Source organism: Phascolarctos cinereus, unplaced genomic scaffold (genome assembly GCF_003287225.1).
Source record: "Phascolarctos cinereus isolate Bilbo 61053 unplaced genomic scaffold, phaCin_HiC Scaffold_2;HRSCAF=192, whole genome shotgun sequence".
NCBI classification, from domain to species: domain Eukaryota; kingdom Metazoa; phylum Chordata; class Mammalia; order Diprotodontia; family Phascolarctidae; genus Phascolarctos; species Phascolarctos cinereus.
Genome location: NW_027555625.1, coordinates 269,727,303 through 269,752,824, shown reverse-complemented (window position 1 = coordinate 269,752,824; position 25,522 = coordinate 269,727,303). Strand labels below are relative to the sequence as shown.

Genomic DNA, 25,522 nt, shown 5'->3' with positions numbered 1-25,522 from the left:
AGCTTGAGTCTAGTCTATCCTCTAAGATTCTTTATAACACATATATAACTATGAGGAGAAATCCTCAAATATTTGTTACTGATGATCTTGATGAAGAAACTGGACCAAATTCTATCCTAGAAGAAGGGTCTCTAAATTTTTATGGAAAGGAGCTAACTTTTATTTTCCCAAAGTCTCAGTGTCATTAGGTAAGTAGGGAATAGCAAGGAAATGCTTACAGAAATCTATAAGGAAATGAGGAATTCCCCCATAATCATAGGGAAGGACTACAGGGACGGCTTTTGGCTGTACCCCAACCCCAACATCAGAAATGCCTGTAGGGGATTAGGAGGATGGAAAGGCTGTGGCTACTGCCTCACAGTATCCAAGTGTGTTTTGAGATGAGCCATCTGAAGACTCCTGCCCTAGACTCCACCAATTTAGGAGTTCTAGATCTACAGGAATGTTTTAGGAGCTAGAACTTCCATTGAACATGGAAAAGTGATGGGAGAGGAACTAAGGACAGGGCTGGGGAAAAGAAGAGGTTTCTCTTTCTAGAACTGCAAAGAAAGCAGCAAGATATCTGCAATTGAGGGCAGGATCAACAATCTCTACCAAACTAATCTGTAATTGACCCCAAATTCCACAAATTCATTCTTCTTCTTTATGCACGGAGATGGGAAAGGAGTGAAGCTGGAGCAGTCCAGAAGGGAGCTAAGTTTGGCAGAACAAAAGACCTTTAGATACTTCTAGCTCCTTACTTTCTGTCTGCAACCCTATGCTTTTTAGGAAAACATTTCTGCTTCCTTAGATGGAAATCTGAAATTCAGTTTGATTAAATTGACATTTGCTTGGTCATTTAGCAATACTTCTGAGAATTCTAGCCTTAACCATGCCTGACGAGAAATCTAAGCACAAAGAACAGGCAGAGCAGAGGACCTTAAGTAGAATGAGGCTCTACTTAAAAGGCCTCTTAATAAGATTTCTGCTAAGTGCCATATACACATAAAGGTAAGAACCGATTTTTTTCTACTTCTAACCAATATCAGAATATCAGAATCCTGCCCATCTAGTCCAGGGCCTCTTTCCTATAGAGACATAGAGAGAAGGGCATGCTTGTCTTCTGTAACAGTAACCGCAAACATTCTAGTGTTCTTGAAGATCCCACTATGGCGCTGTCATCCACAAATTTCTCTCAACTTTTCCAAAAGTTATTTTTATTTTGAACTTGTATTACTTCTTGGAATTAGGACTTCTAGATTACTCTTTCTTTTATTTTTCCTAACTTCATTTATTTCAAGGTTCAAGGGAGGTTTTTCCCTTCTTACGTCCCAGCATCTGGCGAGTCTTGAAGAAGTTTCCCCTCCATTCCCTTCATGGGCTCATAAAATATTTGTTGATTAATTAATCAATCTGTTCTTTGCGATTGTCCTTTCAGAATAAAAAGTCCTGATTTATTTACCACAAATGACATCCTCCGTTTCTGCTGCAGAGTCTTTTTTTTTTAAAGGTCCAGGCTTGTGATTTCATTGGTGTAGGGGTTTCCAGGTGAGCAGAGTCCCTCTGCTAATGCAGATCAGCACCCACTCTGAAACTCACAGCCTTAGGGAGCTGTCTGAGGCACTGAGAAGGTAAAGACTTTCCCAAGATTCCAAAGCCAGCATGTGTCAGAGGCAGGACTGGAACCCAGGTGGTCTTCACTCCAAGGGCCAGGCCATCCCTCTAGCGCTACCGCCTCTCTGCATATGTGCCATAGGAACTCTGATGGCAGGACTTTCTTTTTAAAAAAACACCCACAAAGACACAAACAAATAAATGACATCATAAAACACAAGTTAAATGTTCTCCCCATACTCAGATCAGAGCAAACACAGAACAACAAATAACCCAGTCAGTACTATCTACAGAAGAAGTAACATCATGAAAGGCCTGGGATCTGGTCATACATGAAAACCTTGTAAAGATAAAGTGCTTATCAGAGTACCAGGGCCTAAAATAATCACTTTGTATTCAAATAGCACAAATAACCTCCTCAACAACAAACGGTTACATTCTCTTCATCTTAACTACTGGGATTTAAGACACCAAACTAAGACAATTGGCCAACTAGTAAAGAAGCCACTATGGAGCCTTTAAAGTGATTAATGGAGAAGAGAGAGGGCTGACTCTTTGTTATGATTATGAATTGTAAATGCAATCCACTTCAATAGATTACATATCATGTATGGACACTTGTGATAGACTGAAATGATGAACAGCAAAGGATACCAAGTCATACTTCCTCCTCCACAGCAAATGAAGCAAGATTAACTGGTTCACTGATTTTTGAGAGGGAACAGTGATGGTCCCAGTAGCTCACCATAGTCAACAGCAAGTAAATTGAGGCTCTGATAGAAATGGATGTTTGGACTTAACAACTAAACATCTGCTTTAACAGGAAGCCTCTCATGTTCCCTCTGGTCACCCAGCATGGGACAGTGGAATAACCAATGGATTTGGAGAAGACTCAAGTTCAAATCTCACCTCTGCTACTTCTTCCCCATTTGACTTTTGGGCAGTCACTTAGACTCACTGGGCTCCATGCGCCTCATCTGAAAAATGAGGGAGTCACACTAGAATTGCACTGGCCTCCAAGATGCCTTCCCACTCTTAATCTATGATGCTCTGATCTAACTGGCCAGGAAGGAGAACACCAAATCTAGGAGTCCTGGAATATTTTCCCTTATTTCTCTCACTGACTAAGCCCTATGCTCGATGCTTATGAAGAATTCCCAGGACGCCTCCACTGAGAATCGAGGAGGAGTCACAGTGAGGCAGCCTGCTCGCTGCTTTCCCGGAAATGTAATTCTCCTCAGTCTCACTCTCTCACTCCCTTTAATGTCATTTCTGAGCAGAATCAAATGAAATCAAAGGGCATCTTACTGTCTGTGCAGATCCTGACAATACATCTTTAGAGGTTCCAGCTGTTCAACCTGTCATTCACCTGGGGCAGCTCAGCATTGACCCTGAATGGCTGGTCACTGGCTGAGCTGGCCTCAATCTCTTCCCTGAGACCATTGATCCACCTTGCCTCTGGCCCTAGCCCCCCAGGTAAGGACAGAGCAAGATCCTTAGTACAATTCACTTTGCTCTTTCCCAGGGGCTCAATCTTTTCTCCACTGTGACTGGGGTTCCAACTGATACACCCGTTACACAAATTCATATGAACAAAGCAGGCCAGAGTTTAAAAATACATCACGCAATAAGCTAAGTAGAATCCCACGAAAGAACAGACAACACAGTTCCAGTGTTGTGCTGCATCATACAGAGTGGGCCAGGGATAATGTAATGGGATAACAAAACGACATGCAGGCAAATCACTTTATTTGCTCTGAAATTTAAGGCTTTATGACCCTAGTCAGATGGTTTGTGTGCTTGAGTCCCTGAGATTTTCTCTCTGGCTTCCCTCTGAGATCTGGCGAGATAATTCTGATGAGATACAAACAATAAACAGCTCCCCCAGCTTTCATCATCATTTTGAATAAGATAAATGACAGCAGCAGGCGAGGTGGCAGGGGTCATTTTGGAAGAATACTCTTCTTAAAATACACCTATATGGTAAGTCATCCTTTAAACTCAAATGTTAAAAACTAAGGTCTATAGCAGGGCATCTACAATCTGTGCAGTGCTAAAGATGAGCCCACCTCTTAATCCAACAGGAAGCAAACAAAGAGTTCCCCAAATGTATCTCCTGACCTCAACTACTCTACAAATGCTGCCATTTGTTTTTCTCTCTGAAATTCACTTTAAGCACAATGGGATAACTTGAGTTTATTGCTTCAAAAAACACTTTTAAGGCAGCAAGAAAAAAAAATAACTTCCTGCTAAGGCCTGAGGATATGTCACACTCTCTTGGATATGAACAGATTAAACCTGTTGACTCAGTTCAGAGAACCTAAATGTGCTTGAATGACATAACTCAGTATATTTCCTACCTCCCACGGCACTGACCATATTCTTTGGCAAAGCATGGAAGGTTCAAGGAAAAATCCAAAAATCCTCTTGGCCCATCTGCTGATTGTACTGATGGGAACTGGGAGAGATATCTCTTAATCTCTTCCCATCCAGAAACCTAGCTCCCTCATTCCTGAGCCTACAATCTTCAATGGTTACATCATTTTTTCCATAAACCTAAGTCCAGGCCTTCTGAAAATGGAAGGCTTCCTAGAAGCTAACTCTACTCTGGATTATAACGCCCCTCTAGCCATTTTTCTGCCCTTCCAAGGGAGAAAGAGGTATTACAGGGAATGAGGAAGGACAGATGAGATTTTATTCATTTCTTCCTCATCAGGAAGAACTCCGTGGAGTTTCCTCTAAGTCTCCTCTGTTGTGGACAATCAGGTACCAATCCGCATGCTCCCTTGGAGGCCCTCTCTTGGGACAGCCCTGCATGCCATCGAGGCCACCATCTTAGTCCTCCACATTGAGGTGAAGTTACTGTGAAATGGAGGATACTCAAGTGGAGGACACCCAAGAAAAGGTCAAGTTGTTAGAAGCAGAGTCCTGCCCTTGGGTTTGATCATCCAATGAGAGTTTGTCCTGATGATGTAAAGCTTCTATGCTGAGTTTCACAGGTTGAGTTGGCTGGCGCTGCCTCCTGCTGGAAAGAGCTGTGAGGGTGGAGTTTCTGTGGAACCAGATAGAACTGGAATTAGCTTTCTGTCTATTTCAGTGAGTTCACTTCAACCCATCTGAATTTGCCTTTGTTGCTGAATTCTATTATCTATATATTTATAACAAGTCACACTACTAGATAGCAAGCAGAAGCAGCTGGGTAGCTACATATTAGTTAACATTCTCAATTTTGCCTTCCCTAGCTGTCACAGTGGAATGTCAAGATAATAACTGCCTCATGGTCAGACTATATCAAGTCCTAGTATTCTATGTAGCTCAGTGTCCTGTTTTGATATCATGTAGCCTCAGTGTCCCCACTTTTGGAAGCTCCAGGACAGTGATGCAGTGCAACAGGAAAAACATGGAGCTGTCCTTTTATTCCTGCTCTGTATGGTTCAGCCTTCACCACAAAAGTCATCCCCCAAACTTATCTTCCTATAACACCACTCTCAAATGCTCAAAAATTCTCAAAGACTCCCTGCTGCCTCTAAGAGCAAGCCCAAACTCTTTTGCCTGTCATTCCAGGCTCAATAATCTGGTCATGACCCACCTTTCCAGCAATATCTATTTCCTAGTACTTCTATGTACACATTTTCTATTTCAGCTAAATTGGATTTTGCCTAGTCATTGCCTCCTGTTATCCAGGCCATTCTCCCCTTCTAGAATGGCCTCTTCCCCTTCTTTCTGCCTGTCTAAATCCTGGCCTATCCTTCCAGTTCAGCTCATATTCTACTTCCTCTCTAAGGCCATCTCTGATTTTTTTTCCCCTTTCTAGCTTTTAAAGCATTCAATAACCTTCCCAATCTATTTGATGCTTATTATATACAGCTTTATCTCATTAGTTATCTTTGCATGTAACATGTCACCTCCCTAGACTGTAAAGTTCTTAAATGCAGAATCCAAGTTATATTTCTTTTGCAATTCCCACAATATATAGTACCTTATATAGCATGCAGAGTAACACAATAAACACCTGGTGACCATTCAAAACAACAATTTTTTTTCTATGTTCACGTAACCTTGGATCTTAAACTGATGAAGGGCAGGAAATTTTTTGTGCAAGGTACTCCAGAGCAGTGATATCAAACTCAAATAGAAACAGGGGCCACTAAATCATAAGCAACATAAGGACAAAAGGAACCTCACAGGTCACATATTGACTCGGAAAACCATACATGTTTATATATTTCATTTTTCATAAACTCCAAAAAGAACTACACTTTAGTGTGATTCACGCCACATTCAGGAGTGTGATAAGGTTCGTGTTTCACATTTCTGTTCTAGGGAATATACACCAAAGTACCATGAACATATGGGAGTTTTATAAAAGTTATACTAGGAAGAGAAAGAAAAGTAATTTCCTTATAAAAAGGTAAAAGGGTAAGAATACAGAGGCATAAAGAGAAAGGTATAAGAGAAGGGGTTAAGGAACAGAAGAAAAAAAACAACAAAGAAAAAATAAAATTTACCCCAAACTATTAAGCAGACACAACAACTTCTTAACAAAGTGCTAAGTAGGAACAGGAGAAAAGAAATTAAAAGCCTCCTGAGAGAAGAGTCCCAGAGCTACCTAGTCCTGCCAACACTCTCTCCACCACAACCAAAAACCTCTGTTGCCATAACTAGGGCCCCCGTATCACAGCAGCACAAAAGCCTATCGAAAGAAGGATGCCTTATAGCCAACAGGAAACGAGCACAGGGCAGAGCCCTCCTCTGGCCTTCCTCTCTTGCAGCCTCCCTAGACGATATGCTTGGCCATATCATCAAATCAATTATTTTTAAGCATTTCTAAGGGCAATGTATTTTATTACCATTTGTTAAAACTCTGAGGCAGTAGGGTCAGCTAGGTGGTGGAGTGGATACAGTGAGGACCCTGAAGTCAGGAGAACCTGAGTTCAAATCCAACCTCAGGCCAAGCACTTGACATTTACTAGCTGTGTGACCCTGGGCAAGTCACTTAACCCCTATCGCCAAAAAAAAAACAAAAACAAAAAAAAACTCTGAAGGCAGTTGACTCTAAACATTTATGGAGACCCTGTTAGCCTAATTTTAGAGTCATTGCTGGAATCTTAGATATCTAGAAGAGCCCCCTGAGACCATCTAATTCAATCTCTTCTTTTTACAGATGTTTACAATATGGAAAGTTGTGACCAGAACCCAGATCTCATGACACTGACTACACTGCTCTTTCCATGAACTTTCCTGCCTCCCTTTGATTATGATTCTGTGACATCTCCCCCTCCCCACCTACCCACCCTTGGTTGAAATGTTTTAGATTGGTACATATTTAACTTTAAAAAGTATTCAAAATCAGTTTTCCTAAGCAGGAGTAAATTAGGGAGGCCACTTTTTTGTAGTAAAGTAGCAAGGTCTTCGTCTCCCATCCTGGCCTATATTTCTCTACTCCTCAAACTCTTTCCTTTTTGCTGAGCGAATCTGGGGAACATTTTCAAATTAGTGGAAATGGCTATGAGGTCGTTCCCAATCACATTTGTTATTTGGTCCAGCAGGCTTGGTATTTAGCAAAGGAACGGAAAACAGTATCAAGTTGAATAAGAAAGGCACAACTGAGGGCTTAGTAAAGTCAGCAAAATACAAGTGGCCAGGTTAACACACCCAGGGGGCTTTCTCAGACCTAAATGCATTCAGAAACTTCATTCAGCTTCGTTTAGTGGCCCAAAACACACCAGTCAAAATCTGGAATTGAAGTATATATTAAAAACTGAAAAGCCTCTGCCTATTCTGCAGTCTAGCAGGATTAACTAGAAAACATTGAAGCTAAATTTTATTAAAAACTATTTCTTTATCTATTGATATAATCATATGACTTTTATTTATTTTTATCACTAACATAGCTAAATTTATAGTTTTCCTAATATTAAACCATCTCTGTATTCCTGGTTATGGTGTATAAGTTTTGTGATATTTTGTTAGCCTCTTTACTAACATTTTATTTTAAATTTTTATATAAATGTTCATTAGGGAAATTGGTAGTTTTTTTCAGTTTTGTCTGTCCCTGTTTTATGTATCAAGATTGCATCTGTGTCATAAAGGAATTTGACATTATCTCTTTTTCTGCAAACAGTGTGTGTAATGTTGAAATTGTTCCTTGAATGTTTGATATAATTCACTTGTGAATTCATCTAGTCTCAGAGTTCTTTTTTTTTGGAAGTTCATTTATGACTTGTTCATTTTCTTCCTCTAAAACTGGGTTCAATTTTCTATTTTGTGTACTGTTAATTTGTGCATTTTATATTTTGGAAAAATTTTATTATTTCATTAAATTATTGGCTTTATTAGCATATATTTGGGCAAAATAGTTTCTAATACCTTTTATTTTTCTTCATTTATTGTGAATTCTCCTTTTTCATTTTTGATACTGGTAATTTGGTTTTCTTCTTTTTAATTAAATTAGCTAATTTATCAATTTTATTGCTTTTTTAAAGTCCTAGTTTTAATCTATGAATTTTTTTTTGTTAATCTCTTCTTTGATTTTCAGTATTTCTATTTTGAGGTTTTTACATTTATTAATTTTCTAACATTTTTAGTTATATTCCCAATTCATTGACCTGTTCTTTCTCTTAATATAATATTTAATATTATTATATAAATATAGTATTATGTTATATGTCAGCTATTACTATATTACATTATATTCTTAATATAAGCAAGGTATGATAAATTTTTCTTTTTCATCACCAAAGTTTCTGTATGTTGTCTCATAGACTTCATTATTTTTAATGAAATTGTTCCTATGATTAGTTCTTTAACTCACTCATTCTTTAATAGTAAGTTATTTACTCTCTCATTGATTTTAATTGCTTCTTCAGTGGCCCTTTATTTAATATAGTTTTTATTGCACTGTGGTCAGTAAAGGATGTGTATAACATTTCTACTTTTCTTCATTTGTAAGGTTTTTATGTCCTAACATGCCAATTTTTGAAAAGGTGCCACACATAGCTAAGAATATGTACGTTATACTCTTTTCCTGAGGTCTACACATTTTTTCTAAAATCTTATTTAAGCCTTTAAATTCTTATTTACTTTTGGTTAGATTTTTCTAGGGCTAATAGGGATATGTTTAGGTTCCCAATATAATTCTACTGTTTCTCCTTATAATTAGTTTAATTTTTCTTTCAGTATTTAGAAGCTATGCTACTTGGAATATGTATGTTAAGCATTGAAATCAATTCATTTTAATCATGTCATCTGTTATTCTTTTGACTTATCTCTCCCTGAATCTTTCTTCCCTTTTCTACTCTTCTTTTATCTTTTTGTTCCCATCTGCATCCCTGTAGCTCTGCTGAACGAACATTTTTCTAAAGTAAACTTTGTGAGTGTTCTGCCCTCTTTTGACCTGTTTATATTAAAGTTCAAGTGATGCCTGTTCCCCCAATTCCTTCCATGTTCATATATAGTTCTATTTGTGCAATTCACTATATATTATGTGTTAATAAGTTACTCCATCTTTTTTCTCATTTTTTCACTGTATCCTTCTCCCCTCATTTCATTTTTTTTCTTACAGCATCTTCAGAACAGAATAAAAATATTTATAGGTCTTCTGATTCAATTGGCCACCTCTATGATCTCTTGTGACATTAGGATTCCAAAAGAACCCATTTAAAATCCCCCCTAAATTAGAACATTAACAGTTCATTCTTATAAAGTCCTTTCTGATTGTTCACTTGTGTTATTTTATTTTTATTTTTCTCTTAACTCTTGTATTTATACTTCAATGTGTTCCTTTTCATCATTTTTTCATCAGGAATATTTGAAAGTCCGCTGTTTCACTATTTTTTCCTTGTAGGACTACTTCATTGGGTAAATTATTTTTGGTTGTAGACTTCTGTCTTTTTGCCTTTTGGAAAGGCACTCTCACTCCATGTTCTCTGCTTCTTTACAGGGATAGCTACAAAATCTTGTGTGATCTTGACTGTGGTTCTTTAATATTTGAATTCTTTTTTTCTGGCTGCTTACAGTATTTTTTTCTTTTGTTTGGAAGCTCTGGATTTGGGCAATAAAATTCCTGGGAGTTTTCATTTTGGTGTTTCTTTTAGGAGATAATTAGTGGTTTCTTTCTATTTTCACATATTATTCTAAAATGCCTGTCAATTTTCTTTAATCATTTCTTGAAATATGATATCCATGGAGGGTTTTTTAGTCATAGTAGTCCTATGATTCTTAAGTAATTTCTTCTTGATTTGTTTTCCAGGTCAATTGTATTTTATATGAAATATCTTACATTTTCCTCTATTTTCTCATTCTTTTGATTCTGTTTTAAGAATTCTTGTCTCCTGGAATCATTTATTTCTATTTGGTCCATTCTTATTTTTAGGGAGTTTGTTACCAGAATAAAGTTTTGTATCTCTTCTATTAAGCTGTTGATCCTTTTTCTAAGTCACTCCTCCATACCTCATTTCTTTTACAATATATTTTTTTAAACTCTTGAATCATTTCTTTTAAAAATTCCAATTTTTCTTACAGACAAGCTTTTTTTTCCTTTTCCTTTGAGGTTTTAATTATAGGTGTTTTGGAATTATTCTCTTCCAGGTTTGTCTCTGGCATCATAAAAGTCCTTTCTTATTTTTTTCTTTGCTCATTTTTGGTGCTGAGGCCTCAGGAATTTAGTTCTAGGTCTCCCTTTGTGGGGATCAAATCAAGCTGAGGATCTTTCCTTTGCCCAGGGGTCTTTCTTTAGGCCAGACTCTCCCTTTCTTCAGGGTAGGATTTCAACCCATGTCTTTTCCTTTACAAGGATAACAAAGTTCTCCTCTGCTGTGATCAGCCTTAGCTGACGCCCTTTAGATGAGGAGAGAGAGAGGAAGGAGAGGCCTTTTCTTTAATCCTCAGTTAAATCCAAGGTTGCCCTCCTCTGGCGGAATAACCTAGTTGAGGCCTTTTCCATGAGAGGAAAGGAGAAGGAGTAGGGACTTTTTATTTTTATTTACCTTGGTACATATTAAGGTCCTTTTCCTCCACGACACACTAAGGACCTCCCTCCCCGACCCCCACCTTTTTTCCCCTCTCTAAAAGCATGTGGCACAGAGGGGTTTTTCCTCTCTCAAACTGAGGGAGCTTTTTGTCTTAGTATGGTAAGAGGTTTGGGGATTTTTGTTTGTTTGTTTGTTTTTACCTTAACTGAAGTCTTTCACTTTCATTTTTTTCCCTTTGGGATACTGATCAGGAGGCCTTTCTCTTCTCCTCACATGAAGCCTTTCACATTTGCTCCTTAGGGTATTAGGGACCACATTTACCACTTGTCTAAAGCAGGAATGAGTTGCTTGGTAATCAAGTTGTTTAGTGGTGAGATAGAGCTGAGCTCTACTGCTTCCTTCTACTCTGTCATCTTGGTCAGTTTCAAATATTGAAGTTCAGCCACAAATAGAGAAAAAAGGAAGATGGGAAATGGAGGGGAGAAGGAACCACCAAGACCTTAAGGCAGAACTCCTAATTTATCTGCCATCCACTGCTACCTTGATAACTAGCAAATTCCCACCATCTGTTAATCTTCCTATCCCTATGTTAATTACCAGCAACCTAGGAGCAAACAACCCCCAACCTCCATCCTCTAATCTCAACCCCATTTTCTTCAATCCTTACCCTTCCTTGTCCTTTTCCAACTCTGCCCACTCCTTCCACAGTGTCCTTTGGAATTCCCATTTCATAATGAATACACCCATTCTAGACTGCATCCTTTCACTCCTTCCATCTACTTGCTTCTATCTGGCTTCCCTAGATAACACTACACTACAATTAACCAATCCTCTGCTCTCAAATTCTTTCCCCCTCTTGTCCTGTCTACCATTCATTCCTTGCCAAACCCCAATCCTAGATTACCCCTACTATCCAACTCCTCTGCTCTTCCTTATGTTTTCTTGAGCAGAGCTGAATCTCAACTGACTGGATATACTACAAAGTAATGTTATCAAACCTCAACTGAGCCCTCACTACATGCAGCATGGTATCTTTGTATTCCTCCCTGATTCCTTATCCTACTCCCTACAAGCTATTATAAACATATAATATAACAAGGGTTATAAATCCTCCCTTCTTTCCCCAAGCCTGTCACCCTATCAGCTGAGGACCCTGACTCTTAATTTTACTAAGAAAATTGAGACCATTGGCTAGAAGTTTCCTCTTCTCTCTTTTTCTTCATCCCCAATCCCCTTGACATTATCACTTGTTCTTTCCTCCAGTCTCTAACAATGAAGCAATCCTCCTCCTCCTCCTCCTCCTTCTCCATAAGGTCAACCCCTCTACAAGGGCTCTTGATCCTCTCCCTCCTGTCTCCTCCACCAGAATGCAAATTCAATCACCTCCCACCTCCAATTTTCAAACTCCCTATCTACTAGTTCACTTCCTCCTGTCTTCAAACATGCCCAAATGACCCCCATACAAAAAGAACTTGCATTAAATCTATCATCCCTTCAAGCTCTCAAAAATCCATACCATTCCTCCCTTTCTCAATTAAACTCTTAGATAAAGCTGTCTTCACTCACTATTTCCATTTCCCTTCATCAACCCTTTACAATCTGGCTTCTGACCTAATCGCTCACCTGAAAGTGCTCCCCTTAAAGTTACCATGAATCTTTTTATTGCCAAATCTGATGGTCTCTTCCCACCCCTCTCATCCTTACTGACCTCTCTGCAACACCTGACACTGCTGTCACCATTCTGGATATTCTCTCTTCTCTGAGTGTTTTGGGACACTACTTTTTCCTGTTTCTCCTCCATCTCCTCTGCTGGATCATCATCTGTGTCAGACGTTCCCCAAGGCTCTCTCCAGGACCCTCCTCTCTCTACACTTTCTTGTTGACTTCATCAGCTTGCAAAGGTTTGTTGTTGTTGTTGGATCATTTCAGCCACATATAACTCTTCATGAGCCCATTTCGGGTTTTCCTGGTTTAGGCCTTCTCCATCGCATTTTACAAATGAGGAAACTGAAGCAAACAGGGTTAGGTGACTCGTTTGGGGTCACACAGCTAATAAGTGTCTGAGGCCAGATTTGAACTCAAGAAGATGAGTCTTCCTGACTGCAGGCCCAGCACTCTATCCCTGCACCACCCAGCTCAAAAGCTAGTTTGAGTTCAAAACTCATCTTTGTGCAGATGCTTCAAAGATCTATGCATCCAGTCCCTTCTCTATTGCCTGAGCTCCAATTTCACTTCATTAACTGTCCTTTAGACATTTCAAATTAGAGCCATCTCAAACTCAATAGTTCCAAAATAGAACTTATTATCCACCCCCTCAACCCCACTCCTCTATCAAATTTCCAGTTTCTATTTAAAGCACCACCATTCTTCCAGGCTCCCACATTCACAATCTCAACATTATCCTTACTCCTCCCTTACACCAAATATCCAATCAGTTGCTAAATCTTGCCATTCCTACTTCCATAATATTTCTCACATACAGCCCTTTCTCTATATATAGATATAGATATAGATATATAGATATACAGATACATACACATATATAATAACATCACTCAAATTATATGTAACATCGATCAAATATATATATTTATTTATTTATTTGGTGAGGCAGAGTTACACAGCTAGTGAGTGTTACGTTGTCTGAGGCCAGATTTTAACTCAGGTCCTCCTGACTCCAGGGCCAGTGCTCTATCCACTGCACCACCTAACAACCCCCAACACCCTTTTCTCTTTGCTCAGAGAGCCACCACCTTAACTCAGGCCTTCATCGTCTCTCTCCTGAATCATTGCAATGGCTTCATAATTGGTTTCCCTGTCTCATTTCTCCTCTATTCAAACATCTTCCACATTGCTGCCAAAGAGATTTTCCTTAAGATCCAACATGTCACCCCTCTACTCAATAACTCCAGTGGCTATCTATGGCCTTCAGGATAAAATATAACTTCCTCTATTTGGCAACTGAAGTTCTTTACGACCTGGCCCCAACCTATCTTTCCAACTTCATTACATATGTTGCTGTTCAGTTGTTTCAGTCATGTCTGACTCTTCATGACCCCATTTGGGGTTTTCTTGGCAAAAACACTGAAGTGGTTTGCCATTTCCTCTTCCAGCTCATTTTACAGATGAAGAAACTGAGATAAACTGGTTTAAGTGACCTGCCCAGAGTCACACAGCTAGTAAGTGTTTGAGGTTGGATTTGAACTGAGTTCTTCCTGATTCCAGACCTAGCACTCTATCCACTGCACCACCTAGCTGCCTTTACATATGTTCCTTTTCCTGTACTCCACAATTCAACCAAACTGGCCTTAGAAATTGTCTAATTCAACTCCCTCATGTTATCTATGAAGAAACTAAGACCACAGAAGCAAAGTGACTTACCTAAGGTCATAGTGGCACAACTGAGATGAGAATATAAATCTCCTAACTCCTTACCTAGCCAGCTGGCCTTTAGGTTCCTTCCAATGTTGAGATTTTATGATTTTATATTCCATAAAAGAAACTCTCAAGGAAGTTGAAGAATAGTTCTTTCTACCACCTGCTAGCTCTAACCCTAGTCACCTCTAGGCAAGGCCTCCTGCCAGGCAGCCATGTCTTCATTATCATACCCCCATTTGCTTACCACAGTTCTGTTGTCACATGCCTCTAACAGCTTAGAATGGGGCCAGAAGGACAACCTGTTAGGACTGGGGCAATAAGGATTGATAAGGGGATGGAAAAAGGGAGGCAGTGGAACTCTTGGGTGATTTACCCATCTTGTCTCTTGCTTCACACAATTGAATTCTGCTGTCCATTTGCCATCCTAGCTTAAGTGGAATGCCACTTTCTGAACAGCACAAGACAAGTTAAAAATTAGTTGCCATATTTTGAAAGAGATAAGAAAAGGCTGATTTAGGAGAAGGGGGAAAGCACTCCCTAGTCTTTGAGGTATGTCAGTTAAGATGATACTTTTCCCCAGCCTAAAAAAGTATCCTCTGGGACAGCTAGGTGGCAGTGTTTAGAGCTTTGGCCTTGGAGTCAGGAAGATGTGAGTTCAAATCCAGTCTCAGACACATGACACTTACTAGCTGTGTGACCCTGGGCAAGTCACTTAACCCCGACCGCCTCACCAAAAAAGCAAAAGAAAAGTGTCCTCCTATGGTCATTTTTTTCTTTTTGCAGATATAGACATAAAAGCCAGGACTGGCAGAAAAATCTGAGGCACAAACTGTATTAGAACTTAAGGGCTCTGGTTTCCTAACTTGTCACAGAACACTCCTGTTAAAAACAAAAAACATCCACCACCCACTAGCTGGTGCATAAAATCCCTACATTAAAACTTCATCCTTTTAAGGCTTCAAACCGTGTTAAGATACAGGTCTTACTGAAAAGGTAGCACTGTAAAATACTATCAGATAGAGAAGAGGAGTGCTATGCTCCTCTTAGGAGGAAGGGATGCTGCTCCAAAGGAGATAGAGACTCATTACACCATGGACAGACTTGCTAGAGGCTATATTTCAAGATTAATATCTCCTATAGTATTCAGGCCCTGGCCCAGCATCCTGTCCTTTCCAAGTCAAATGTCCTGAAAAAAATCTGGTCTACTATGCAACCGTAATTATCCATATCATCAAGTGAACCAGGACGATCCAAAACAACCATTAATCCTTACATTTTTTTCCTTGCTTATCTTTGACCTACATCATGTGATTTATTTTGCCACAGATTAATTCTCCAAATCACATTAAAATATGTCTCTCTAAGGATCCTCATAAATATCTGTTGGATGAATGAGCATGCAATACCTGATGGCAGAGAGAAGACATATGCTTTTTTTGGGGGGGAGAGGTGGAGGAGTGGGAAGGAAGGGAATCAGCCCAGTTTAAACTCTTCCCCAGATAATCTATAAGAGATGAACAGAGAACTGTTCTACTGTTTCTACACTGCCCCTACCACTTTGGGCCCACTAGGGAGTAGTGGGTTCAAACTTCTTGTGTGAGCATAGTTAATCCCCTTCAGCTGTCTAATAAACACTTAGGGGAAAAAACAATGAAAACATCTATGCCAGAGACTGGTCTGGCAGATGTAAATAAATCCCAAAGATTCTGATCAGTTCTCCCACAAATTCAATGCCCTGGGTTCAAAGGACTTCACAGTCAGATCAAGTACTTATCAGTCTGTGACCAAGACCCTAGCACTGCCCTGTGAAAGGCGAGACAGCTCCGGAAAAGTGCAGTCAGGCATCCTTACCTTGTTCTCTGGTGGCGCGGCTGCTGGCTGCTGCTGCTTGGCAATGTTCTCAGACAGGCACCAACACACCCTCTTCTTCTGCTCTTGTGAGTATGCTTCCAAAGTTAATAAGCACTCCGCCTTCTGACGTCAAGGAAAACAGAAAGAAAATCATCACCAATGTCCCGTTGCTGTTTAGTTCTAAGTATCCTAGACCCTGCACCCATCTCTGAGAGAGAGCAGCAAGTGTCTGTTAAAAGCCACAAATGCACATTAATCTGGGAAGAGGAGTTGGGAAGCTCACTGATTCAGAGGCCAGCTGGCAAGCACCCTAGGAAAGGCTGGGCTGGGGGAGGGGAGAAGGGGGCAATGAGGGCTTTTCAGTTCCCCAGAGAGTAAAGCAGTGTAATGAGGTAGAGAGCAAATGTCAGTGAGGTCATACCATGTGACAGGCAGCACAATGGAGAAGGCTGCTGGAGCAAAATCTGAAGAAGGAAAGTGCTTGGGTGTTTCGTACCAGTGTCATGAAAGGCTAGCCCCACCCCAGCTCAACAGTGACCTTTCTTGGTTCTGAACTCTAAGGGCATTTATTGTCTATGTAGCTCGCTGGAAGCCTGCTACAGTGGAAAGTTCAAGATCAGAAGCCAGAAAGCAAGGATTCTATCTCAGCTTGCCCAACTATCTGTGTGACCTTAGGAAAATCACTGAACCTACTGGAGTATTCATTTCCTCACCCTTAACACAGATAATATAATCTAACTCACAGGTTGTTGTAAAGAATAAATGAGACCTACATGAAAGTATTTTGTAAACTGTAAAGGCACTCTTCAAGTAAAGTTATGGTTCATCTTGTACCTCCTACATGTTGCTGGCAAATTGCTAATTAATATCTATATTTTTATTATACTTTTCACAAGTTGTATACTTCTTTGTATGCCCCACAGCACAATGCTAAGCACAGAGCAGCTACTCAGTATTTGGTAATGACTGATAGGGACTTTGGACGTAAGATTAAATCCAGATGTGAGGGCTGGGTGAGCCCTACTACTCCTGAGTATATTCATGTGATATTTGATAAAAAAAAAAAAAACATGTTTAAAGTCTTTGGAAGAGCCAATATCAGAATCACAGACACTGTCATAGATCACAAGTGTCCTTCCCCACAAAGCCTGAATTAAGTCATTAACATTACAGGGCTATGATTTCATAAGCAAAGATTCAGAGCTGAAAGGGATGTAAGATGTCATCTAGTCCAATCTCTTCACTTTATAGATGAGGAAACTTAGGCCCAGAGTAGTTAAGAGACTTACCCAAGGCCACACAGTAAGTAGCAGAGTCAGGATCTGATCCCATGTCCTCAAGCATTTTTTCTACCTGTACCATGAAATCAGATGGCTATTCAAAAAGTTAGGCTAAAACTACACTTGAGTGGAAGCAGCAGGAAAAGTCTAGATGACATCTTAATGTCTTCTCCAGTCCTGCCATTTTGGGCCCACAATAAACAACAGATTCTTTTTGAAAAAAGAGAGAGAGAGAAATCTAAGGTGGTTCAATAGTCAACATCAACACCCTGAGTAATCCAACACATTAGAAGATGATAACACCCAGTGTTAGTCTTTCCAAATGTACCATTCACTTCACATCAAAAAACATTCAGTCATATTCTAAGCAATAATAATTTTTTTCAAAGAACAAAAGAAAGAGAGAAGAAAATCTCTTTATCCAGATTTAGGGAACTGTGTATATCTTTAGTTTCTTATACTTCCCCCAGTGTAAAAGACTAGCAAAATGCTGGTATCAGTTAAGCTCTAATGTCAATTGTGATATCCTCCCCTGCTAGGAAAGGGGATCATTTTGATGGCAACTCATTGGGAGGAAAGCTTTTGAAATCTACAGCGTAGATCCCAGTGAAGGAGACTGGGAACTAGCGAAAAGGACAGATCCTTCCTGCCTTCTGTGGTATCCTCTGTTGAATGGATGTGACCTAACACCTGACCTCCCCCATTTCTCTCTTGGGAGAAATTTACCTGCCAGGATTTCATGCAACTCTTCAAAATCCATTAAGGTTTCTGAAGCAGAGGGAGCAGCATCATTTACTGGGCAGTACTGATGTTCCTTACAGAGTAGACCCTAAAGGTAGCAGGAGCTCAAATCATTTAAAAGAAAAATCAATTGGGATCCAATAGGCTTAAGAGCAAGCGCAGTCACCTGGTGGGCCGCTGATAGTTTCATGCACAACTGCCCTCTAGCAACAAGTACTTGGCAGTTCCTTTTTCAGGGATGCTACTAGATAAACTGCCTGGTCTCTCACAATAAGAATGATGAATCTTTCCTCAAAACTTAATGCAAAACCCTCAAGAGTTTTATCCATTCTCTTATCCTTAAGCAAAATGGATCTTCAAATACTTGTAAACTATTAATTCTAGGAAATTGAACTACTAATAACTCAGTATTATGTTAATGTGGGCTCCTGACCTTTTAATGACCCCACCTTCCAGGTTCACCACAGAAAATGCTATTTCTTCTGGGAATGTCAAACCTAGAGCACTAATTGAATTAAGTGATGTCTCTAATTCAAAAAAATTCCAATACAATACAGTTCACTGTTACATTGGTTTTGATAAATAATACTGACCAAATCATAAACGCATAAATGCACAGTTAGCCTACAACCTTAATCCTGTCACTGACACCAGCTTTGTAAAGGGGCTCCCCTGTATTCCTAAGAACATTTGCAAAGGATTGACCTTTCTCCCTTTGAATCTGGCAATTTAGAAAAAACATGATCAGGGCAGCTAGGTGGCACAGTGGATAGAGCACCGGCCCCGGGAGTCAAGAGGACCTGAGTTCAAATCCAGTCTCAGACACATAACACTTACTAGCTGTGTGACTCTGGGCAAGTCACTTAACCCCAATTGCCTCACGAAAGAAAGAAAGAAAGAAAGAAAGAAAGAAAGAAAGAAAGAAAGAAAGAAAGAAAGAAAGAAAGAAAGAAAGAAACATGGTCCACTTCCCTTCAGAAACAAGAGAAAACTCTTGAATTTTCTCTGGCTCAGGAGCAGCAGCTGCATTTTGAGTTTTAATGAAACCTTAAGCGTCCATCCCAATACATGGGTCCTTCAAGCACTGCCAGTCATAACTGGCTCACTCGTTGGTTAGAAAAGGGAAGTTATAAAAGTCTGAATAGTCTCCAAACCCCCCACATCTCCGCCCACAGGGAGACCTCCACCCCAGAAAAAATGGAACAAGTGATATTTGGTTGCAAAACCTGGCAGGGGGGAATATGAGTTTAAATCTACTCTCAAGAACTAATTTCTTCTGATGTATCATTATAATCAAATATAATTTACCAAGATCCTTAAAAATAGGCTTGAAATCATACCATCAGAGGAGAAAAGTTAAATAATACACTTGGTCCTTTTCTTCCAAAATCAACTCCTCTTCTGAACTTCCCTATTTCCATTGAGGGTACCACCAGTATCCTTTCAGTCACCTGGTCTTGCAACCTTGGTGTCATCTTTGACTCTTCATTTCCCCTTATCTCACATATCTAATCAGTTTCCAAATCTGCCATTTCTAACCTCCACAACATTTCTGTGTCAGATTGGGGACTTCCACCAAAGTTAATATAATCACAGAGACCAAGCCTAATGATTGAACTAATCAATCAAAAGCATAAATCAGATGTGAACAATTACTTGATTAATTTGAAGGGAAGAGAGTTCCTTGATTATTGGGTGAAAATAAATTACACCAAACCAAATATACCTTGTGAGTGGCTGGAGGAACCAAATACATCTCTCAACCTATGTATAAAATAGTAAACCGGTTAAGAGTCACACCAGTGTTTCTTGATGGAGCAGCCACCATTGTCAAGCCCCTGAGACAGAATTGCTTGAGAGAAAGAAAGAGTTTCTCCCCCTACTCTCATCTCCCACCCCCTGGGTGACCATGTTAGTTTGGGAGATCCTTAGGTCCTTTCAGAGGTACCACTGGCAACCAGAGTATGTAACAGAATCTATCAGAGCTAGTAGTAATAACCATAGAAGTTGGGAGGTGACCAAGCAGCAACCTTGATATAGTTATACCTTTCCAAGGTACAAATCCTTGAAAGCTGGCAGAGAGCAATCCCTATGGACAACTTCATGAAGACTACATAAAGAAAGAAAAGGACCTCTGGCAACCAGGAGTTCAAGTTTAACCTTTGACGACAGGTGTCTCTACACATATGCATCACTACCACTGTACGCTAAGATTAAGTCACTCTTCCAGGGTCTTCTTGTGTGTACAGAAGGAAAGTAAGCCCCTCATTTGAAAGGGGGTGTTTTGTAATTATTAGTCTTCCTCTATCCTCTCAGCAAATATCCTTTCTTAAAGCTAACTGAAGCTACTAGCTGATAATCAATAAAGAAGCACACAAGTGGAGGCCTGTGAGCAGCAATACTAGAAACCCTAGATAATTAGGGTTGGTTATCCCTAGAACCCAAAAGGAAATATAGTCAGCCTGAGGATCTGGCTCACCAATGAGAGTGAGTATTAGAGAATTAGTCCCAAAGGAAGTGTTACACTGACATCCATCCCCCTTCTTTCTGTTCACATAGCAATCACTCTGATTTAGGCCCTCAGCATCTCTCACCTGGACTATTGCAATGGCCTCTCTATTTAGTATTCCTGCTTCCAATCTCTCCTTATTCCCATCCATTCTCCACAGAGCTGCCAAAGAGATTTTCCTCAAGTACAATTCTATTTCATATCCTCCGTCTTTCCAATTTAATAAACTTCAATAGTTCCTTATTACCTCCAGCATCAAAGAGGTCCTCTTTCTGACATTTAAAGCTATTTACAATCACTTCCTGTACTCTCTGGTGAAGCCAAGTTGACCTTCCTGTTTCTCTCACTCCTTATCCCTTATCTCTATAACTGCACTTACCATCTCCCATGCCTGATAGGAACTCCCTCCCCATTTCTTCCTCTTGGAATCCCAGGCTTCCTTCAAAAACCTACTCAAGTGCCATCTATTACACACAGCCTTTCCAGGCCTCCTCAATATTAGTGCCTTCCCCCTTAACCAGGGCTATTCTATATGTATATGGTCTGTATTTTTATGGGTAATATCATCTCCCTATTCAATAGAAATTCTTTGAGGACTGAGACTGTTGTACTTTTGCCTTTGTATCTCCCATGTCTAACCAAGGGCCTGACATAGAGGGGGAACTTAAGAAATGCTCCTTAATTTCTTGTCAGTTTGTTGAACAAAAACACATTAAAAAAAAAACACACCTCTATACCAACAAAAATTACTTCTCACTTCTTTGTGTAGGAAAGGACTAGTAGAATTTTTTGAACATGTAAAGAGTTTGAAAGAAGAAATGGTCAAATTAAGTGTTCCATGGGTCTACTGAAAAAAAAATGTGCTTTTAACTCTAGAATACGAGGCTAAATGACACAGATTACCAATGCCAAGGTCAAAACAATTAGAAAAGGTGACAGTTGATGGATATATAAAGTTGCTCAGGATATAAATGAATCTCAGAGACTTCTTTGACAGGTTACAAAGAAAAAAGACATGATACCTAGAGAAAAGATATTTTTGTACATATCATTTGACACAAGTTCAAGCAGTGACCAATACCCTGGTACAAGATACAAGAAGAAATGGTTCTTTGCAATATTTTATGTTGATCAATTTGTCCTACTAATGCTTAAAAAATTTATATGCTGTGAAAAAGAAGACATTTTTAAAAAGAAAAAGAATTCTTCCATAATAATTATCATACCTGCCTACCGAAGCCCATAACCGAAATTTAACCTAGGTCTCTAACTTCATATTTCATTCCTTTTTCTTGGCTTTATTCCACACAAGTAAAATTGGTTCTTTTTTTAACTGAAATACTAATTTAAGTCTTGTAAATAGGTAAAAGTAAATTCATGCTAAGTAGTTTGTAAAAAAATGTGAATTCATTCTTTAATTTTACAATAATTGAATATGGCATCATAATTCTGCAAACAGTTGTTCTCAATGCAGTATCTGAGAATCAAATGGGAAAAAGACAGATATCATTAGCTCGCTCTCGCTCTCTCTCTCTCTCTCTCTCTCTCTCTCTCTCTCTCTCTCTCTCTCTCTCTCTCTCACACACACACACACACACACACACACACACACTCTGCTAGCATCTGAGAGTCTACAGAGAAATAAGATGAATACATCTAAAGAGCTGTGCCTCCTCAGGGCTGAGGTGGGAGAAAGAGTCCCTTCTCTTCAAAGTAATCATCACTAACAAATAAGCTGGTAATAAATTTAAAGAAAAACCTGTTCACAATCCAGATAAACTGTAACCTTATCCAAAGTCAACATCATGATACTCTGGTGAATGCAAAACTTTCCCAAGTCATCTCCTTGGCAAAAGAGGAACACTCTGATAAGAAAGAAAACATTTTGCTGGGCCCGATGCCGTCTCTCCAGCTTCTATTGTTTGGAACTCTGATGGCGGCTACAGCTTTGGTTGCCAGTATGGGTAAAGAAACAATCAAGTTGTGATTAGCAAATACTGAAGAGGAGGATGCAGATGGTGCTAAGGGGACATTAGCCATTTACCATCAGATAAAATGGTCAGTCACAAGTATTTTTGCCAGGTGCTCTATACTTGGACTATTTGCACTTCTTTGAAAAACATGTTTTCCTAGAAGCCTTCCCAATAAGATCAGAGGTAAAGCAAGGAAGTCCATTATCACTGCTATTATTTAATATTATATTAGAAATGCTTGCTATAGCAATAAGACTATGATGTATATATGATAGTATACTTAGAGAACCCTAAAGAATTGATTAAAAATCTAGTTGAAACAACTAACAACTTTAGCAGGATGGTTTTAGGAAAGCCTAGAAGTCTTATGTAAACTGATGCAAAGTGAAGTGAGCAGAACCAGGAGAACATTATACACAGTAACAGTATTATTGTAATGATGATCAACTGTGAAAGACTTAGCTACCCTGACCAAGACAATGATCCAAGATAATTTAAAAAATGTTATCCACCTCCAGAGAGAGAACTGATGAACTCTGAGTACAGATTGAAATATACTTTTTTCACTTTCTTTCCTTTTCTTTTTTTCATAAGTTTTCTTTTGCAGCATGGATTGAAATATACTTTTTTCACTTTCTTTCCTTTTCTTTTTTTTCATAAGTTTTCTTTTGCAGCATGTCTAATATGGAAATATGTTTTACATGACTTCACATGCATAAGTGATATAATATCACTTCCATTCTCAAAGGGCAGGGAGGAGGGACAAGAGGGAAGGAGACAACTGGAAATCAAAATTTTTAAAAATGAATGTTAGAGGCAGTTAGGTGGCACAGTGAATAGAGCACTGGCCCTAAGTTCAAATCTGGATTTAGACACTTGACACTTATTAGTTGTATGACCCTGGACAAGTGAATTAACGTCAATTGCCTTGCCAAAAAAAAAAAAAAAGGAAGAAGAATATTTTTTTAAAAATTAAGCAATTGGGAAATATTTAATGAAATAAATATCTTTTTTCAAAAAGAAAGCATGGTTTATCAAATAAGTGACTAGCCCAGGGTCACACACCTAGTAAGTGACTAAAGCTGGATTTGAACTCAGGTTTTCTTGACTCCAAGCCATATCCACTGGGCCACCTAACTGCCACAAAGACAGTCTCTTAAGGAGTTATATCATAGTTGTTGTTGTACAGTCATTTCAGACTCTTTGTAACTGCTTTCGGGGAGTGGCTTGTCATTTCCTTCTCCAGGTCATTTTACAGGTGAGGAAACTGAGGCAAACAGGGTTAAGTGACCTGCCCAGGGTCACACAGCCAGTAGGTGTCTGAGGCCAGATTTGAATTTGTAAAGATGAGACTTCCTGACTTCAGGCCCAGTGCTCTATCCATTGCACCACCTAGCTGCCCTTTAATTTCGGCTAATTCTCTCTTGTTCTCTCTTCCATGGGGAAAAAAAAACACTGAGACTGAGAACATAGAGAATAGCTCTTTAGTATTCTACACAATCAAACAAGTTCAGACTGAAGGGACCTCAGAGGGCATCCAGTCTAATGCTCTCATTTTACCAGTGAAGAAACTGAGGCCCACAGAGGGGAAGTAACACCAAGGTCACCCCAATATTAAGTGGGCAGAGCCCAGCTCAGGTCTTCTGACTCCAATGTTCAATGTGCTTCTTTTTCCCCCTATACCATCCCTCCTCCCCTCACTGAAACCACACATCTACTACAATCCACTCATCAAGTGACCCCTTAGCTTTCCTCTCAGACAAGGAAGACCCCTCTCTGTTTCCCCAATCTCTCCTCATAGAAAGGCTGCCTTTCATTGTCCTGATCTTTTTTAGTTTTCTTCTTTCTCTGGACTTTGTTTATTTTCTGAATGTTTTTGTGGTAACCAGAACTGAACACAGAATTTTAATAAAAGAAAGCAGAAATATTGTTTCCTAGCCCTTGCTTTTCAACAGTCTTTCTAACAGATCCTAAACCTCATGGGTTCTTTCCATAATTGCTTAAGAGTGACCCATTTTTAATACTATGCAAATGAGACAATGCCCTCGTATGTTTTAAACCAGAACAACAATGCTGATCATAGTACACTGTCCCATCAGGCTGGTCTTGTCAGAGACCAAAATCCTCTTTCAACCTTCCTGCAGTCTGAAGCACTGCCAGGTTCTGTTTTTTTGTTTTTGTTTGTTTTGGGGGGAGGTGGGTTGTTGCTTTTTTTTTTTTGCTTTTTACTATCTTGCTGCCATGACTCTGCAGGTCACCAGGTGGTGGTAAATTAAAAGAAAGCACTAACCTTACCACGAGTTGGAACCCAAAATTCAAACACAGCTTCCCTGGCCAACTTCAATGAATGTTTATGTATTATGGCATGCTAACGCGGGGCATAGAATTTTACCTATCTCCTGGGCCTATGATGGCTAAACAATACTTCCCCAAAAGGTCAAGACACAGGTACCAAAGGCATATTCAAGAGACTTCAACACACAATTTCTTGATTAGGTAACAACTGCAGCTTTGCCTCACACCAACATCTAATATTTTATTCCAGATAATGAAAAACATATAATTTTATCTGTTTGACAGATAAAATCTCTAGTTTTTCCTACATATAATAAATAAATAAGCATTTATTAAGTGCCTACTATGTGCCAGGCACTATGCTAAGTGACAGGGATTCCAAAAAATTTCTATCCTCAAGAACCTTACATTCTAACAGGGAAGAAAATGTGTACATAATATGTATTAATATAATTAACAATATCAATTGTGTTAGTAATATATGGAATAGCATATTAATAACATACAGTATAACTAGCATATTATATATAATATTTTATAATATATTGTATATAATGTATACGCACACAGAAAATACATACAAAGTAGATACAAGGTAACCTTAGAGGGGAAGGTATTGGCAACCTATTTTCTGCCAGAGCGTAGAGAAAAGAAAGGAAACTCCTTGATAGCCATTCTGATAATATGTCTGGCCATTTGAAACTACTATATAGGCTAAACTATGGGTTTCTGGACTCTCAATATAATTCATTTATAGAAACTCTTCCTGGAAAATCCTGAGCCACTCATATAAAAGAAAATATTCAGTCTCTCTCTCTCTCTCTCCCTTCCCTCTCTCCCTCCCCTACTCTAACCTCTCTCCTCTTCTTTCTCTCCTTTCCTTTTCCCTCCTCTCCTCATCATTCTATCCTTCCCCTTCATTATAATTAC

The 25,522-nt window shown here is 39.3% G+C and overlaps 1 protein-coding gene across 3 annotated transcripts in view; it reads right to left on the bottom strand.

Annotated features, from left to right (window-relative positions):
• Window positions 1–1,179: 1,179 nt before the first annotated feature.
• LOC110193614 (regulator of G-protein signaling 3) overlaps window positions 1,180–25,522 on the bottom strand; it is a 111,911-nt gene continuing 87,568 nt past the window's right edge. For 2 of the 3 annotated variants that reach the window (XM_078150037.1, XM_020965491.2), the window contains 2 exons: window positions 15,795–15,917; window positions 1,180–4,645 (listed from right to left, as the gene is read on the bottom strand). In XM_078150037.1, the coding sequence (XP_078006163.1) occupies window positions 4,538–4,645; window positions 15,795–15,917 (231 nt within the window). In that variant the 3' untranslated portion in view covers window positions 1,180–4,537. Of the gene's footprint in view, window positions 4,646–15,794; window positions 15,918–17,800; window positions 17,904–25,522 lie in introns of all 3 variants that reach the window. The other variant, XM_078150038.1, reaches the window with a different exon arrangement.